General features: G+C 35.2%; 1 protein-coding gene across 2 annotated transcripts in view; it reads right to left on the bottom strand.

The window, feature by feature from the left end:
- Positions 1-14,839, bottom strand: part of LOC129791812 (glutamate receptor 1-like) — a 41,371-nt gene extending 26,532 nt beyond the window's left edge. The window contains exons 1-2 of one of the 2 annotated variants that reach the window (XM_055830349.1): positions 14,105-14,839; positions 11,467-11,619 (exon numbers count right to left, since the gene is read on the bottom strand). In XM_055830349.1, coding sequence (XP_055686324.1) covers positions 11,467-11,619; positions 14,105-14,204 — 253 coding nt within the window. In that variant the 5' untranslated portion in view covers positions 14,205-14,839. The remainder of the gene's footprint in view (positions 1-11,466; positions 11,620-14,104) is intronic. The other variant, XM_055830350.1, reaches the window with a different exon arrangement.
- Positions 14,840-18,241: the final 3,402 nt, after the last annotated feature.

Here is an 18,241-nt window from a genome sequence, read left to right as displayed (position 1 = left end):
CTTCCATTGAAAACAAAAAAAAATCCTGAATATCTTGACACACATTTTTTGATAAAATTGTACCGCATCAAGTCAAAATTTCTCAGAAACATGAAAGAAAAGTCATTTGAAATTTAAATTTTCTCCAAAGTTTATCTTGTGAAATTATATATGAGCTATACTACATAGCAAGTGATTGAAAGTATTGATCAATGTGCTTTTTTGTGTGTAGTTTATAGAAGATTTTATTTAAAACTTATATTGCAAAAAAGATGGATCCCGAAAGCACAAAAGCTCTGCGGAAATTTGCAAAAGAGTAACATTCAAAAGTTTGTGTATACTGAAATGCGAAATAGAGTTTTTAATTGGATTCCCGCAACAAAAACAACGCGCGGGAAATGAAGAAATAAGCATTGAGAAATTGTTAATCAATTTTATGATTTATTTGTCCCACAAGAGTGGAAATTGGAACAAAAGCAAGAGCAACAAGGGGGTGATTTTTTCCGCGAGAGTGCTTCTTTGGAAATTAAAACTTTCTACTCCCTCTTTCATGCTGTGAGTGAGTAGGGAGTATGATTTTTCCACCCCCTACACCCCAGTAAAATTGACCTCGTCTAATTGTTGGTAATTTCGAAGGGAACATTTTTGGGAATTTGTTGCGTTTATATTTCGACGTGCCCGAAGATTATGAACCATATTCCTATCTTTTAACACAGGAGTATGGTTCATAATCTTCGGGAGCGTCGATTTATTTAAGTGATTAAATTATGTCAGCTCCCATTGTATTTAATTTCTGTCGCTGAGCTTTTTTGGCAACTTTCGTGGCACTTTTTATGCTCGTTTGCTTCGGCGGATGGGTGAAATTTTCTTTAATGTAAATGGGTCAGCTTTCAAGCACTCTCTTTATATGTATAAACGAACTATACAATAAAATTGTATAAAGTACATATCACCAGAGTGGGGAGGGCGGGGGGTACTTATGGTTATCCCAAAGAAATGGCATCCAGAGATGACGTCGGTGGTGGGGAGAAAAGGCAAAAGATGAATTATTCTCTTCCATTCTGTGAATCTTCTCTTTGCAACTATCACACACTGTGTGTAAGTCAAACAGTTTTATGGAACGTATCCTCGGGGGGCTTTGTCGTCGTGTACAAAGTGAATTTCTTAAGGGAGCAATGCTTCAAGCTCTTTGATATGCGCTTTATTTGCAGGCATCCAACAAAAAGTGGATGTAATTCTTTTACATTTTTAATTAAAAGGATATTATGTTGAGGATCTACTGTTGATTAATCTTTTTCATCAAGGAAGCTGGATATTCGATTTAAAAGCTCAAGAAAACAAAAAATCCTTATTGAAATTTTCCAAGAAATTCAAACAATCAATATTTTAAATATTAAATATTATAGAATAAAATAAATTCCTTGTAATCTTCACACAATCCTCGAATTTCCGGGAAATTCCCAATTAAAGCCAACAACAAAAATTCGAGTGAAAAAATACGTTTCCACCCTGTTTCGTATTTTCATAAATAATAAAATTTCACAGAGGGTATGCTATGTACATTTAATAAATAAAAGCTCCGCGCTGGAACATGAGATAGATTTCACTTTATTGCATGAAACGCGAGCTTAATTGGATATTTAAGACGTGATTGAGTAGCATTGTTGTTGCGTAAACACAAAATATACCAATAAATCAATTTTATATTGGAAGTAGTACATTTTGTACACCACCTGTGATTGACGAAAGTTCATTTAATTTTAAATGCCAAATTACCTATATACATTTTGTATTTGTTTCCCTCATTAGAATTTTGACCGAATTTCCCCTAATTAATTTGTCACTCTCAATTACAATAATTTTACGCCAATTCACTGCGCTTTGTTTCAGCAAAAATCAACATTTTGTGCATTTTATCAAATTTTGGTATATTTTAATGCAATTTCCCCTCAAACCCCCTCCGCCGCAAAATGATTAATGTGTCCATCGAAAAAATTGGCATAGTGGGAATTAAAATTCACCAACTCCTGAAAGATTTCATGTTGGAACATGAAAAATGGCATTAATTGGAGTAAAATCGAACATTTTGTGACACACAAAAAGCGAGATATACTAAATTGCATCGCCAGACTGGGTGGCATTCGTTGTGTCATGGACACACTCGCACTGTGGGGGTAGCAGCAGCAAATATAATACAAAATAAGCAGCATGAAATTTTGTTTTCTGCCACCCCCTTTTGTGCTTGAATTATTTACTATAATTTTGCATTTTAATTAATATTCCAACATTCTCTTGTGCTCTTTGCTGTGTGTGGAGAATATTCTCACAGCAGTGGGCGGAAGGTCGAAAATTGTTCGAATTTTACATTTCTAAACACACTAAACGGATTTGAATTCGAAGAATGAATTCTTTTGAAATATTTTTGGGAATAAAAGCTTCTGATAAAGCTCTCATAAGTCACGAAAGTTCTTAAATATTGTAGGATCATCACAAATCTATTTAAAAGCCAAAGGTGGAGAAATTACTTAATAGATGAATCGTATTGAAATTGAAACCAAACAGAAAGGATTTTATTCGTTTTGTATTAAAAACATCCATAATTCGAGAAAAAAAATCGAAACAAGCGTGTAATTCTTCAGAGTATCGAAAAATATTCGAAAAGAGAATCCGAATTTTCCTCTGAGGAATCTACTGGCTGAAAACAGAAATATATCGATAAAGCTTTTGTTTGAAAATGCCAACAAGGACGTCACAAAAATGTTATTTTGCTCTAACTTCTTTTAACATTAAGCAAACACGTGGCCTGATTACCTCTTGAAAAGAAGAGTTTTTTCAGAATTTTCTCAAACAGAACAGAATAAACTCCTTCCAGTAAAATTTCCTTTTGATAAATCACTAAAAATCAACAAAAAAAATCCCAGAAAAGGGTTTTTTTAAATTAACACGTCACGTCGATACTCACAGAGGGTTTGTATTGGAATTTAAAAATGAATACAAATGAAATAAATAAACAAATCCTCAATTGAATGCTGAAGAGTGTATCCCTCAGTTGTATTCGTGTGCACATATAGCAGCAAATCCACTACACACGCTAATCCGATTAAGCGATTCCTGAGCTTCGACAACTTCCCCCCAGACTGTACGGCGGAAATATCTCTCGGGCGCAATGAGGATGGACATGAAAAGGAGGTTGAACAAACACGATGCATTTAATGAATTATGGAAATATTCACAGAATAGAAAAATTCCACGTGGGCGGTAGTTTTTTCCTTCTTCTTCACTACCCAACACAAGCCCCCATGATGTGTTTTACATGCTGTATTCTGATGTAAATATATTGCAGTTTGTAGCCTTTCTCGTCTTTTTTTTTTTTTTAAACATTTTCGGTAAGTAAACTAAAATGCTCACGGCGTATCTGACAGTGTCCCACTAGGGAGATGGGGGGAGGAGGAGGTGTTGCATAAAGTTTCTATACCAAAAAGTTCTTCTCATGGGTATCTTGAGAAGCGCAGGGTATGTTAAATGTTTCGCATACAAAATAGTCTAGGTTGAGCTTTCTCTGAGCTTTTTGGTGCAAAATACACACAAATATATGTATGTACCTTTGGTGATATATAGCTTTTAATAGACTCCACTCCTTAACAAGATAATTAGAATTTATTCCATAAATAAGTGGAGACGTAATAAGACTTTTACCAAGAGTACGCGCGCGTTGTGCTCAAAACTTCCAGGCTCAAGTGTATGTGTAGCTGGGAAGGGGGGTGGAAGTGTATTTTGTTTTCCAACAAGTAATGGAAATATTGCTGTTAATTCTCCCAAGGCATGGAGAGTATCTTAGAAAATTTGTATTCCACTTCTTCCTGAGCCATTTCCTCAATTCTCCCATCTTAATCCCCAACAAATGAATTCTTGATAGTTGTGTAAATGGTGTGTGCTCAAATTGCCTCACCCGGGGACGATTTATTTCTGCAACTTTTGCCACCACCCACCTCTGCCCCTCATCCCCTCCATTAGCCCATAAATTCCCGTAGAGACTTTCCAGCACACTGACAAGAGTCAATTTTTTTCCAAGAACCCTCTTCCTCCACCCACCCCCCGCGTCCGTGTGCCAAAGCGCAATTCTTCAGTGTTTCTTGCCTTTTTCTTCTTCTTCATGTGCCTTCATCATTCCTTTAGCCCTCAGGGGCTGCTTTTGACAAGGTGTAAGTCCCACCGGGAGAGCGAGGCGGGGGCGGTTGGTTTGGGGTGGATGCGGAGAGCTTTGAAGTGACGATGATGGCTGATTGAAATGCCAGCTAGTTATCAATCAGACGAAAGCTTTCACAATCCAATGTGATGGTGTAGAGTGAAGAAAACCACACCACATACACAAACGAGGGGCAACTAATTGAGCGGAAAATTGGTTAGTGGTAAGGAATAAATCCATAAACACTCATCTTACTAAAGTATTTTATATAAGATTATGATCTAATTGCCAACAAGAGGGGTCGATTCTATAGGAAATCTTTTATTTTCTTACAATTTTTGTGTTATGAGATTTTAGGGTTCTTGAAAAATATTGCAAGATTTTGACAGAACGTTTCTTTGTTTAGTCACAAAAATATTTTTCCAAAATTCATTTAGAAACTCTTTAGACACTTTTTGAAATCAAAAGCTTTGAAATAAAAGAAAGATTTCCTTTTTTCCCCTTCAGAATTTCCAACATGTTTCGAAATGTATAAATATATTGAATTTTTCCCATCGAAGCATAAAATTTCCCTCTCCGCGAAAGAAAAAGTTTCATAGAACTATTTTACAAATATATTTCTCTCTCGCGCTTATCTACAAATACAAGTTTAATTGTTATGCACCATTTCTCTTATCAGGATTTTCGAGAAGTTGAATTAAACGAAAAACATTCCAGGTGAATGAAATATTAAATTTCAGAGCAGGTATGTGTATCATTTTGGATTAAATCTAGAACTACTATTAAATATAGTAGCTAAAAGGGATATAGTTGGAATTTATATTGTAATGGAAAAACTTTTGTGAAGGGCGTTTAATGAAAATATGTTGTAAATTTTTAATTAAATTTTATGCAAAACTTTTAAGCTTACAATGAGCTTTCAGATAAAGTAAAATTTGTAAGAAATTGAAAGATAAATCAGAGAGTAATTCAATGTTATGGAGTCTGAATGTTCACAATTTTAAGTATTTCACGGGATTATTGCACTACCTTCAAATGCTAAAAGCTTTTTAAGCTTTTCTTTCTCATATACATATATAACTCCTGAGACTTTATAAAAGAAAGCTTTTAATATAAAGAAATAAAAATAAAATTCCTTCAAAATTATCAATTGTTAAGATATTTTACTTTATAAATTGAAGATGAATCTCATCAATATCTTGTTCCACAAATAGAACGTATTTGTCCCAATTATTTTGAAGCTTTTCCAACACTTGTTAAGATACTAAATAATGTTTATAATATTTTGCATAAATTAATTACCTACATACATAATGAATTCCATACTTTGCAATAAAATTAAATCTTGGCTAGAATCTCGTCCCTTTCAACTCATTTTATGTTGTTTAAAATCCATCATCAACCGCCAAAATTACGCCGCAATGTCAAATGACAAGATTTCTCGGTAGTCAACCAGTAATGATTCTTTTCTTCCTCTACCTTGGCTGAGTTACAATTTGAATAATATCCCCCCTTTTCTCAGATAGAACTTTATATATAATTTGAAATGCAAATTTTATTTAGATTTTTTCTCGTACAAAAATTGGTGATTTTTTTTTTCCTCATGATTTACTCTCTATTCCTTCTTTTTTTTCTCAGATTATCTTTGTTTCCAAGTTTCTAGACTTTTTTCTTTCCCATATTGGTACAAATTTCCACGGAATGGCAACCCCTTGTCAGCCCCTTTTGCGAGATTTTTTTTTCTCCTGTGAACTTCCAAACTCACCCCGTCTTATATATAGGTATATGATTATACTCCGACGTCGTCTTCATCGCACAAAACGATTGATCTATAACCGCAGGGGAGAGGAATAAAAACACGATTTCTATTCAGGGCAAAGAGGGAAATGGATTTCGATCCCTTTTTGATGATGCCATCTCCTGGGCTATATGTACCACCGGAGCGTCAAAAGGTGTGCGGGTTGTGTACGAAATATATCGAGGGCTGCATTGTAAAACCGGCTAAGTCGGTATGAGATCCGAACCGACTTAGCCGGTTTTACAATGCAGCCCTCGATATGTATAAAGGATCCACCCTCTGCCGCCCATTGCGCAACCCCCAGGCTTCCTAGTATGGTGTACCTATATATGATGAGTGTGGGGTGAAACGGGGGTATTTTACAATGCTTAATACACCACATATGCAAACACATCCGTAATCGATATATCTGATATTATGCTCCACACTTTATTTGGTGAGTGGAGAAAGAACAAGGGGTGAATATCAAATAGAAATTTCACCAAATCCTCGCGTGCCCCCAATTTGCGGGGCGGGAGGTTGGAAGTGACGGGTACTTCTTTTTTTTGCCTCCCTTAGAGGGGGTGAATTTTTATCGGCCGCAAAATATTCTCGTGATCATTAAATGTCACTTCAGCGTCGACTGTCGCCGTGACGCGTTTTTGCAATAAATTTTTTAATTCTCTCCCCAGCACATTCGGAAGTTCCCTTTGGGAGAAGAATTGGCGCATATTGTGAGGAAATCGCAATGATTTCGAGAAAATTGTCTCTACTTACTATTATGTCGTAATCTCTATGTTCTTTATTGTATTTTGCAAGGGTGGAGCTTTTATGGATTATGTTCATAACTCTCATGTTTTATTGTGAGCTAACTGTGTCACAAATTCGGTGATAAATTCATTTAATTGCGATTGAAAAGTGTGATATGGTACATAATTTTCAATTGATATAGGCATAGGTACTAATTTGCATAACATCATTATTATTCATTGAAAATCATACGTTTTGATTAACCTTTCAGGCTCTTTTTGATATATTAATTTTTGTACAGAAGATTCATTGCTGGAATTAAATAATTCAAGAGAGGATAGAATAAAAGTACATATTCGTAATAAAAAGCTCTAAACAAAAAGCTCTCTTCCTCAAGAAGATTGTCTGTCAAGCCAAAAATTATTCTAACAAATTTTCCTTTACAGATTCTCCTTGTTTATGTAGAAAGATGTAAGCCCCCGGGCAGTGGAGGAGGAGGAAATGCAACATCAGTAGAGGAATGTACAAAATATTAGAGCACGTCTGCCCTTTAGGGGTACTTGTCTCTTGCAATAGGTTATATGGTGTGTATGAAAGGGAGGAAAACTCTTCGAATGCAATAGCAAAAAGACTTGCGAGGAAATGCTAAAAGTTCTTCTTCCCTCCACAACAATTGAGACTTTTTTTTCACTTTGATGCCGCCTCCACTTCTTCCGTTTTTGCATCCACAATTTTTATGCGAGAATTTTTATGAGCTTTCACTTTTTACACACACAACCCTCATCCCTCCTAGTTTCACGTCTTGACGTGAAATTTCTTTCTTTACTTATCGACTTGGTGTATCTGCAACACAGCACGACATATCGGGAATCTTTAATATTGGATACATGCTGGCTTTTTTTCCATTCGCCTCAACATGATATATTTCTTCCTCTTTCACAGATATATCTCTCATTGTTATTTCTACATTTTTGTCCCAATGGGAATTTTATTTGATTTACTATCCCTACGATGGATTTTTTCTTCCTGCACGCAAAGATCCAACGAGTTCTCGTGAATTTCATGTGGAAAATTACAACAAATTGTTTGGTCATCTATTGCTTAATTACATGTCGCTAAACGTTATTTTGTGAAAAGCTCTCGAATTAGTTATGTATGTTACAGTTGTGCAAAATTCCTCAAAAGTTTGTTTTCGATGTTTCACTTTTGCTCCAACATACATAAATACCTTTCAACCCAAAATACATACAAAATTTATACAAATTACTCCACAAATGTCGCTCTAATTACACAAGACTTTCGTGCTGGAGCTTTTACACGAGCACCGAATATGTCAAGAGGGCACCACGATGGGGAGGGATGAAAAGCTTCAATTCAGTTGGAAATAAAATATCTGTTCCATTTAAAAAATGCAAATATTGCGAGGAATTTTTCAATTTTGTTTGCTCACCAGTGAAGAAAATGTTTTTCCAACAAAGGTTAGGGTAGTTTGGGGGGGGGAGGGAAAAATACACATAAAATGGAATTCAAAAATCCACCCCCACCCACCCAAAAAAAACTACACACAAGAATGGTGAATAAATAAAATTGGGTAATATTTTTGATTTAAGGAATTTCATTCCTACACAGGGTGCGTCAATTTAGGTGCATAAAATATAAATTGGGGAATTTTCTTTGAGAGTATTCAAAATTAAGGTGGATAATTGGTTGATAATAAATTCATATTGAGGAAAATTAAGCTTTGAAAAGAATTAAATTTTTCTAGTTAATTTTCTTAAAAGAATTTGTTGTTTTGTTTTAATTTTTCTTTCATTGAAATAATCTTTTGCTTGATAATTTTTCTTAAAGAATTTAAAGTCAGGCCTAGTAAAAGCCCCCATTGCAGCATCCAAGCAAGGAGGGACACCAAAACCACAGCACGGTGTACCACTTCTTCATCCAAACTCGCTCAATTCAATATTATCAGAAAAATGATTTATCGCTTTTTCCTCGTAATTTCACTCTTCCTCACTGCACAGTGAAAATTTATAGCTTTTTAAAGAGGTAGAAGGAATGTTTATATCTAAAAAGTTATCGCCAATATAGAACAGACGAAGTATTTTCAACAGGAGCTTAGCTTTTTTTCTCCTCTTCTTAGCTCACCTCCTGCGTTAAATTGCGCAATGCTATTGATGAAACTTTCAACCAATGCAGAAAGGTATCAGAGAGGTATTCTCCCATCCCCAGCCCCTTCACACCAGCAGCCCTTAAGCAATTGAGTGTAATTTGATAGTGTTGCATGGAAGGTGTGTGTTCTTGGGAGGAAAAAAACTTACACAGCAAAAGAACTATTTGGAGAATTATTTTCAATGAACTTCCGGAAGATGTAGGGGATGGATAGGGGGTGCCATGTGGAGCTTATTAAATTCTTTATACACAGCATTTCCCTGGGGAATGCAAGCTTCTCGCTCACATGTGTGAGAGGGACAGGACAACAGCAAAAAATCCCGACGGGGTGTTTTATTTCAGTCATGACAAAATTAAATATCAATTTCACTCATGATGGAAAATTCTCGGGTATTTCAATTCAATTTTTCATGCAGCTTTATCTCAATTGATATCAAATTACATTCCGTGTACCCCCTAAAGTGGCAAATTCATGCTTTTTTTTTCCTCGGCCCCTTGTGCCTCCCGCTTACGGGTATTACGCGCCTGAAAAATATTTCAACGTACACACACCGATTTTTTTCGGGCCGAGGAAGTACAAAAGAAAAATATTTATCGAGCAGAATGTACAATTTTCTGTTTATTTTCCCATACCCATATCTTCCAAATAAATATACATATACGACATTTTCAATGAATTGCTTTGCAAAATTGTCGCTTTTGGCAAGAAAAACGAGAGTTTATTTCATAAAACTTTTCTCGACAAGGCAAAACGATAAAAGAGAATTTAAAAAAATAAAAGAATTAAAGAGATTTTCTTTTTGGATTTTTTTTCATTTTCAAATTAAACTAAAATCGTATATAAATGTTATTTACGATTGTAGAAAGAAAATAACAAAAATTAAGAGAGCTTTTGGCATTTTTATGTATACATATATTCTTCCCCGAAGTTTCCGCTTTGTGGAACAAGGAGAATTGGTGCACAAATGTAAAGCAGAATTTGAGAGAAATTTTATGTTAAATGCAAACAAGTTCCATTTTTATTTTCTTCTTGTTCCATAGATTTTTTTTATTGAATTATTTTATGGAAAATATGTTGAGAAACTTTTACTATTTTTTCTAATATTTTTTTTATGAATAAATTTGACTGATTATATCATGTTTCCTATTAAGTTTTTCTATGTATTCCTGATTTTCCTTTTAAGATAAATAAACAATTTGTTTGATTAAAAAAATATCTAGGCGATGATGATTTTCATAATTTTCATAATATTTTTCATCACGATTTCCTTCCTTGGAAAATTTTTCTTTATTAATTTTTCTTGTGTAAATATTTGTAAACTAATAAACTATTTCGCAATTATTATCGCCGTAAATATTTTCTCATGCAGTGAAGGAATTTTATGAGAAAAATATTGATTAAAAAGGAATGATTAAAAAGAAGAACAAGCAAGCAATTTTTTACGCTTCAAAGTTTTTTTTTCTAATTTATCACTTTTGAATTTTTCTCAGTTTTTTTTTTTCTATTTTGAACTTAATAATTTTCAGTATAAATAGATGGAAAACAAATATATAAAAGCATGAAAATATTGTGCTGAAACATGCTCTATTTTCTATGACTATTAATTTTCTTTTGACTATATCTCTTAATTCAGAAAGACTATTAATTTCTTCCTCAAAGAAAAAAATATATTTATATAATGTAGGGGAGGGCGGGGCTAATAAAGTCACTTAAGGATTTGGAAAAAGGCTAAAATATTATATTTCCTAGCTAGATAGAACAAAATGATCTGAGAAAGAGTTTTAGGGCAGAAAATTTCCTAAAGAAATGAGATATACATTTCACTTTATCTATTTGGGAAATATGATATTTTCATCTTTTTTTAAACCCTTAAGTGACTTTTTTAACCCCGGTCTCCCCTACATAGTATTAAATAGGTATATAAATAAGCTCTCTGATTAAACATTTCTACAAAAAGTTCAATTAAATTTCATTTAAAAAACGACGATTTTTGAATAAAATAATAATTGAAATTTCATTTTCTTTGACATATTTAATTAAAAATTAGTTTTTTTTGAGAAATAATATTATGTGGCTTTTAATTAAAAATACTTTTAATATCATGCGATTTATTCTCCTAATTTTGTGAATATTGTCATTTGCGAGAGCTTTCACAAAATTATAATTAAATGAACGGAGTAAAAAATAAAAGCTTCTTTCAGGCAAAATTCAGAAGAAGAAAAAAATAACTTTGTGGTTTTTGCGGAATCATGGTACAAAATACCATACACTTCAACTCTCTAATCTTTCGAATCAACGATACATTAAGTTTATAGTCTGAGCACTCATTCTCCGTGACGAGAGCTTTTGAGTGTGGTCAACGTGAGTATTTTCCTGGGGGGGAGGTAGTGTGGTGGGAAGTTTCCCCAACTGGAAAGTCTCACGTACCAAAGTCGACACAATCCGGACATATTTCACTGTGTAATGCCAGTGGTGGTGTTTTGTGATTTATCGTTTTATTATGTACCATCAGGGAGTATTGCGGGTGGGGAGGGGTGTATAAGGGAGGGGGGTGTACTATGCTTTTTACATGTAATGCAACAGAAATTTACTATACAAGTTACTCACTGAGGCGGGAAAGTTTAAATGCATCCGCTGTATTTATAACATCCACATAAGCTTGCAGCTCAAATCTCCGGGCTGAAATGTTCAAATTGTGGTTGAGGACTGCAAATTTGAAAGCACTCTGCACTTCGTCCGTTCCCTGTTCGAAAATTGCACCTGAAAATGCACCATCAATTTAAGCACAGTGTTAAACCCCCTTAAACACACATACACACACTTTCGTTTGATTTCCCAATAAAGTGAAAATGTAATTTTCTCTCATCCCATGAAATCTTTTTTTTTATTCAAGAGGATGTAGAGAACACAGAGGGAGGAGGGGGTGCTTTTCCGTGTACCACGAGGTTGCTTAATTGATTGAGAATGGGCAAAAATGCCCCTCAATTGCCCCAATTTAGCCGCTACTGTGAGTGGAAGTACCCTCACACTCTTTGAGTAGAAAAAGTGTCGCCAGAGGGTTCTTTTTTTACCATTTTCCTTCACCCTTTAATTTTCATACCAACCCACCCCCGCAGTCCCATTGCAACCACCATTCAGGATCTACGGACTCAGGGAGTTGATGATTTTAGGGTGTCAATGTGGGTACGGGTGGTAGACGTCGTGTCTTGCCGAAGTACTTGTTAATTATTTGATAATTACTATTTTCATTTATCATTCTCATTGGACCTGGAAGCTGCGAGGAAGGGGGGTTACACCGCACTGCCGGGGTGGATTTAGATTGAAAAGTCTCTCCGGATGGATGGGCCAGAGAGTTTGGGGGACACATTCTGTGAGTAGAACACTGCGGGAGCTTTTCCTATACCAAAAAGTTTAATTACCGACACTGGCACTGCTTAAAGCGTCTCATCGCCGGTATGCAAAGTTGTTTGTTCATTATATATAGCATTATATGTATGTATTGCTTGCTACAGACGTCCAAAACTCAAATGAGAGTTTGACTGTGAACTTATCCCAGTTTCCCAAAGAGATTTTCATTCATGATGGTATGTTTTCATGTTTTCGTGCTGTGATTTGGGATCGTTTGATTGAGACATTTTAAATTTAGAAATGAGTAGGGGTATATGACCTAAATTAGACCTTTTAGGCGCTTTTTATTTCACAGAAAAAAATTTTCAAGAGGGAGGAGAGATTTTTTTGATTGGAAATATTTATCTATTTATAAACTTTTAGGCCTTTCTTATGAAAAAAAAAATCTTTCAATCTCGAATTTATTGATTTATTAAAGCAAATTCATTTGCAAAAAAAACCGATTTTGAATCATTCTTGAAATGATTAAATGTAGTTAAAATGAATGAATGAATAATTTTAAAAAAAATCATTTCAATACATTTTCTGAATAATTTTGGCTTTTTTTTTATAAATAAAATTTGCCATTTAAGTCATTTACCAATTAAGACAAGCTGTAAAAGACACTAAAAAATGTCAAAACGTCGCTATTTGGCAGAGAAGTAGTGTTTTTTTTCTATAAAATTTCACAGCATAAAATCTTCTGCTCTAGCTCTTCTATATTTTTACTGCATATATTAAGCTTAAAAGTTTGTAAATAAAAGAAATAGAATAATTCACAAATGAAAATCCATTGTGAAATGAAAGCTTTTGAAAAGCTCTAATATTTACTTTCATCCTCTGCTGGTTGTCCTCAAGACAAAGCTTTAGAGCTGATTTAAATAAAATAAGTACTACCCACCAAGAAAAGCCAACACAATATAAGATATGTAAGCAATACAAAGTATATAAGTCTTTAATGGCTTAATGTTCTTAATGTGTATACCACCCCCATACATATGTTGACTATAAAAGCTCAAGAGGTTGTATGTCTGTTAGATAAATTTTACAGTTAATTTCAACATAATTTATTGCTTTTCTTCTTCATGAAAACTCCACTTTAAAATCTACTTTTTCACTCTGGGTTTGGGTTTTTTGGCTATCCATCTAACTCTTCTTTGTATAGTTTAACAGTTAATTTGTATTCTATATAATACAAATTATATATAATGTAGTTATTTATTTTTTTACATTTCTTTGAGGAAAATTTCTCACTGCAAAATTATTTTATTTGAAAACTAGAAGAAAATTTCTTTTTCTATAATTTTCCTGGGCAACTTGTAAGGTTGTGAGATCAGAAGCCAATTTCTTTGAATGTCTTATCTGTGTATTTGTTGTGAATATATCTTCTAGCTTTATGAAATAGAAATATCCCGCGAGTTCCCTTTGTCGCAAATAAGCTTGTCACGCGGAGTTTGAGGTGAGATATCAAAGAAGAAGCCCGAGGCTGCCATTTGACTCCTTTTCTCCGCGCCATCATGCCAAAAGGGAGGGCAGAGAGGAAGGCATTTTCCGAGTGATGGGAACTTTGCTTTTGCCTCGTAGGCGTGTCAAGGGGAGATGTGAAAAAGTTCAAACTCACAGATTTATTAGTCATGTTGATGTTTTCGTAATTAATGGCTTCGGGATGTTGGGGATTTTTCGGAGAAGGATCGGGGACTCTGTGTGAGTTCTCCGATCCTGACGGTTTGTTGGCTGTGTGTTTACTTTTGAGTGGGCAAAATGATTTCCAGCTTGGCGGGAAAAGCACCCTCGTGAGAATTGGCAAAAGGGATACAATTTGGAATGAGTTTTGTGGTAAGACAAAAAAAAAACTAACCAAGGGGTATTTTTTCCGTAGATATCTGTGCTAATCCACTACCCATTGCGGCTATAGCCACAATGATTAGTGAGATTGATGCTCTTGCGGTGAGAGTCATTTTTACGTTGTGTGGTTCAGACAAAAATGCCGTCTTCCCCCAAAATGATTTATTAATCCCTTCTTCCTCGCTGTGTGTTGTATTTCTCTGGGTTGGTGGGAATTTCACAAATTTCCTCGTTGCAACGAGGAAATCCTTGTCGTGTCACACATTTTTCTTCCAGCCTCAACTGCCTTGCCACACCATAGATCTCATCAATCGCAGTTCGATGGTGGGAAATCCATCAGAATTTGGGTATTAAATTTTTTTTCTTCTTTTCCCTTTTACTTTTCTTCTATTTTACCCCTGTTTTTTTGTTATTGGTTTTCTTTCAACCCTCCCACAACTTGAGAACTTTAGAAGCACATACACAAAATGTTTTTTTTTCTTGGTAGGTATAGAGTAGCTTGAACGAACAGTGGTTAAAGGGGATTCTTTTTTTCTCATTCACATTTGTGGAAGGTAAATCAATCAAATCACTTGCACTCCCACCCCGAATGGAAACATCTCTAAATCCACTCAGAATGACTTGTTTGAGGGTGATAAATTGGTGAATTTTCCTCAAGATTAATCCTTGTAAGGTATTCACGGCAGTATGCGTTTACGGACGACACAGACTTTCGCGCACAGCCACGTAGCATGACCGAACCGAACGAGATGCTCCAGAGTACTAAAAAGATTTGCAATCCCCGCGTTGGAGCCCTTTAGTCTCTTTTTGACTATATGTACCAATATCAACCCCAGCTTGAAAATGCTGTTGGAGAAATTTTCACCCCAGACACATCTCGCTCATTTTCGTGCGAAAATCCACAAATTCTCTCCTTCAGCAGATGCGCAGTCTCTCACTTTTGTTGCTCCCTGGGTTTTATTTCCCCATCTAGTGTGGACCAAAAGCTCCCTGCTCTCGAAGCTCTCCTCCCCATAGGGAAGAGAATATAAGGACAATTGATAAGAAGTTACGGAGGGCACACAGAGATGTGTGAGAGAGAGAGTGAGGGAGAAGATCGCGCAGTGGATTTACAAGAGAGGGGTATTAAATTGTTATTAAGAGAAAATTCACACAAATCAAATGAGAATTTTACCCTCACTGGTATACACCCGTTGCATCCCCCAAAAGTGCAAAATTATTCGCAATAATGCTCTATCATTTAACTATTCTCCCTCACCCATAATTTATTCATATCGCACCCCCGGAACTCGCTACATAGAGCGCATTCCTCGTGTATGGAATTACACGAAATATTGCTCAAATTATCTCAATGGTAAGCCCTATTTTAACCATGCTCTAGCCCTTATATCCACGGGTTGAGAAAATAAATGGTGTTGGAGTGTGTGGAAGCTGCTGCAACTGTTTGTAGTCCATCAGCAAAATTAACCTATTTTAATTGAATTTCCTCCTTTTCCACCAGAAAAAGAATAAAATGAAACATCATCCGCTGTATGTAAGATTTAAAGGGATTATGCGGATGTAACCATTAACCGTATAAAATAAACTCAACCGCACCAAGGAAATCTCGTAAAAGACGTTGAAAGCCCTAAGAAATATCCACCCTTAATCGTTTCTTCACCATCTGCTATCCCATTGAATACTTATTCATCAAATTCCACTCAATTTTGGACCCTTAAGATTTTTTTCCTGACCACTAATAGTTTCCCCCAATTATCGTGATAAACACATTCTTCACATACAACAAGTTTTTGGCAGCTAATCGCCATCAGCAGTTCCATTCCACTCCTGCCACATGACTTTCCCCCCCGGAAACTCATGGCACAAATAATGCTGAAAAATTCTTGAAACTTTTCTCAAACACCCTCCCGAAAACTCTGACTCCCACTTTTAGCTCTCAACTCATGCACAACCGGGGTTTGGGCTTCACAGAGAATATGTTCGTAAATTAAACTTTTGCAACTCGCCCCGTTGGCTTTGAAAAGGCACAGGAGCACCCCATCCTCACATGTAGAAATCAAATTTCCATACGTAATACCCTTGAGGGGGTTATAAAGTGAGAATTATTGGTTGTGAGATTTTAAGGATTCTTTGTGAAATCCATATACGTGATTCCTTTTTCACATACACCCTTAAAAGTTCTATAACTTGTATAATAATTGATTTCAAAGCTATTTCAGGGGTTCAAGTTTAAAGGTCTTACATAAAGTCAAAAGTTTAACCTTTTTGTGGGTTTCTTCTTTGATGTTTGGAAGAAAAGGTGTTTTGTTGGTTTTAGTTGGTTGGAAAGGTGTTGGTGGGGTTGATGGCAGAAGTTGTGGTTGTAGAAAGCAATTTAAGATTTTATATTTTCAACTATTTCTGCCAACTTTTCAACATTTATAATAGAAATCATCTTAAATTGAGTAAGAACATTTTAAAGATAATTATTTCCAAGATAACTTTCAAACTTTGAAAGCTTTTTCTTTTTGAAAAATTTTTCTGTTGAAACTAATATTAATCTTTAAGTACTTTTCTTAAAGTTTTTTTCCTCTCTTTTCGAGAGTTCTTCTGCATATTCTTTGAATTATTTTAAAATAATCAATTATGGATTGTATTTAAAACTTTAAAAAGTGTAAATGCAAAATTTTAAACTATTCTTTGAACAAGTTAAATATAAAAGTTCTTAAGTTTTATGAAAATTAAGGATAGTTGATAATTGAGAAATAAATCTTTCAGCAAGAACTTTTCAAGAGGAATTAATTTAATTCCAATAAGAATTTATTCCATTAGGAAAAGAAATTAATTTCTTATCGAAAAATTCAAAATTGAATATTTCCTCATTGAGATAATTAGAGTAATACAATTATGTTTAATCAAACTTTACGGACTTTACCTCATCTTCCTGTTAAGCTTTGCAAAAATTCACCTATTCCCAATTTTATTCATTAGAAATTTTCATTTTATGCTTTATGGAACTTTTAATTATAATTGTTTAACAAATTGAATTTTAGATGCATTTTTAGCTGCGATTTTCCTTTTAATTACTTTTATCAACAGTTTTATAATCTCTCTCGTTGCGATTCAAACTACCCAATCGTATTTATCATACACTGATATGTGGCTGTAAAAGCACCGTGGAAAAATGTTATTGGAAAATTTTCACACCACTTCTATACAGAATTAAATGGAGGGGAAGCTCGCTGTGGTGGCAATATCCCTTTGTTGAACTCACTCAATTATGGTGGAGTTTTTTTTTGTACAATTTTTTTCTCCATAAATTATTTTCATCTGTGTGAATGTTTACCACCCACCCCCGCAACTTCCTGGGAACACCAGGGAGGGAGGTTCAAAACAAATAAAATTCTCATTTCCATCAGGGAGAAAAATTATTGATTCCATACCCCTTTCCACCCTTCCGCAGAGTGAATTGAAGGCTGTGGAAAGACCGTTCAGACTATTTGCGCAATCATTTGGATAATCAATCAATTTATGGGCAGATGTTTGGCGGGCTGTGTGTGTGTGTGAGTTCGTTTTCCTATGTCAAAGAATATAGCCATTGTGTGATTATATACTAATTTCGGAGCGCACAAGTAATCCTTCTTCCGGAGCTTTTGTATCTCCCCCAACGTTGACACAATTTGAGCACATCATTTAGTTCGCACCATCACGTTTGCGGGTCACACAATCTAATGCTCTGTATGCTCCATTGGATGATTTTATGGGCATGAAGGGGTTGCGCCACGAACCCAATATGTCTCAATAAGGTGGGGGGGTGGACAGACTATATAGCTGAAAGAGCAGTTGTAAGTCGATGTGAAAGGTTGCAGGTGCATCTAATTGAGGAATCCATCCCTCTTCAGCACATTCCCATCCTGCTTCCCGCCCCCCCCCCTCCCCAACCATCGAATCTATTCACCCGGAAAGATGATTGGGTGAGGGTTTCACCCACAACCCTCCCCCGCTCCATAGAGATTCATCGACTTAATCACACTGCGAGAGGGGTTTGTTGATTTTGTCCCAAAAGTTCCGCAATTAAACTTTCACAGACTTCATCCCTCCCTACGCCACCCCGCACATGCCTCAATCTTTTATTCTTTACCCAAAATGCAAAAACACTGAGTTTTCTTAG

The sequence above is a fragment of the Lutzomyia longipalpis genome, chromosome 3 (genome assembly GCF_024334085.1).
Source record: "Lutzomyia longipalpis isolate SR_M1_2022 chromosome 3, ASM2433408v1".
Classification (NCBI taxonomy): domain Eukaryota; kingdom Metazoa; phylum Arthropoda; class Insecta; order Diptera; family Psychodidae; genus Lutzomyia; species Lutzomyia longipalpis.
This window is presented reverse-complemented; position numbering and strand designations above follow the sequence as displayed.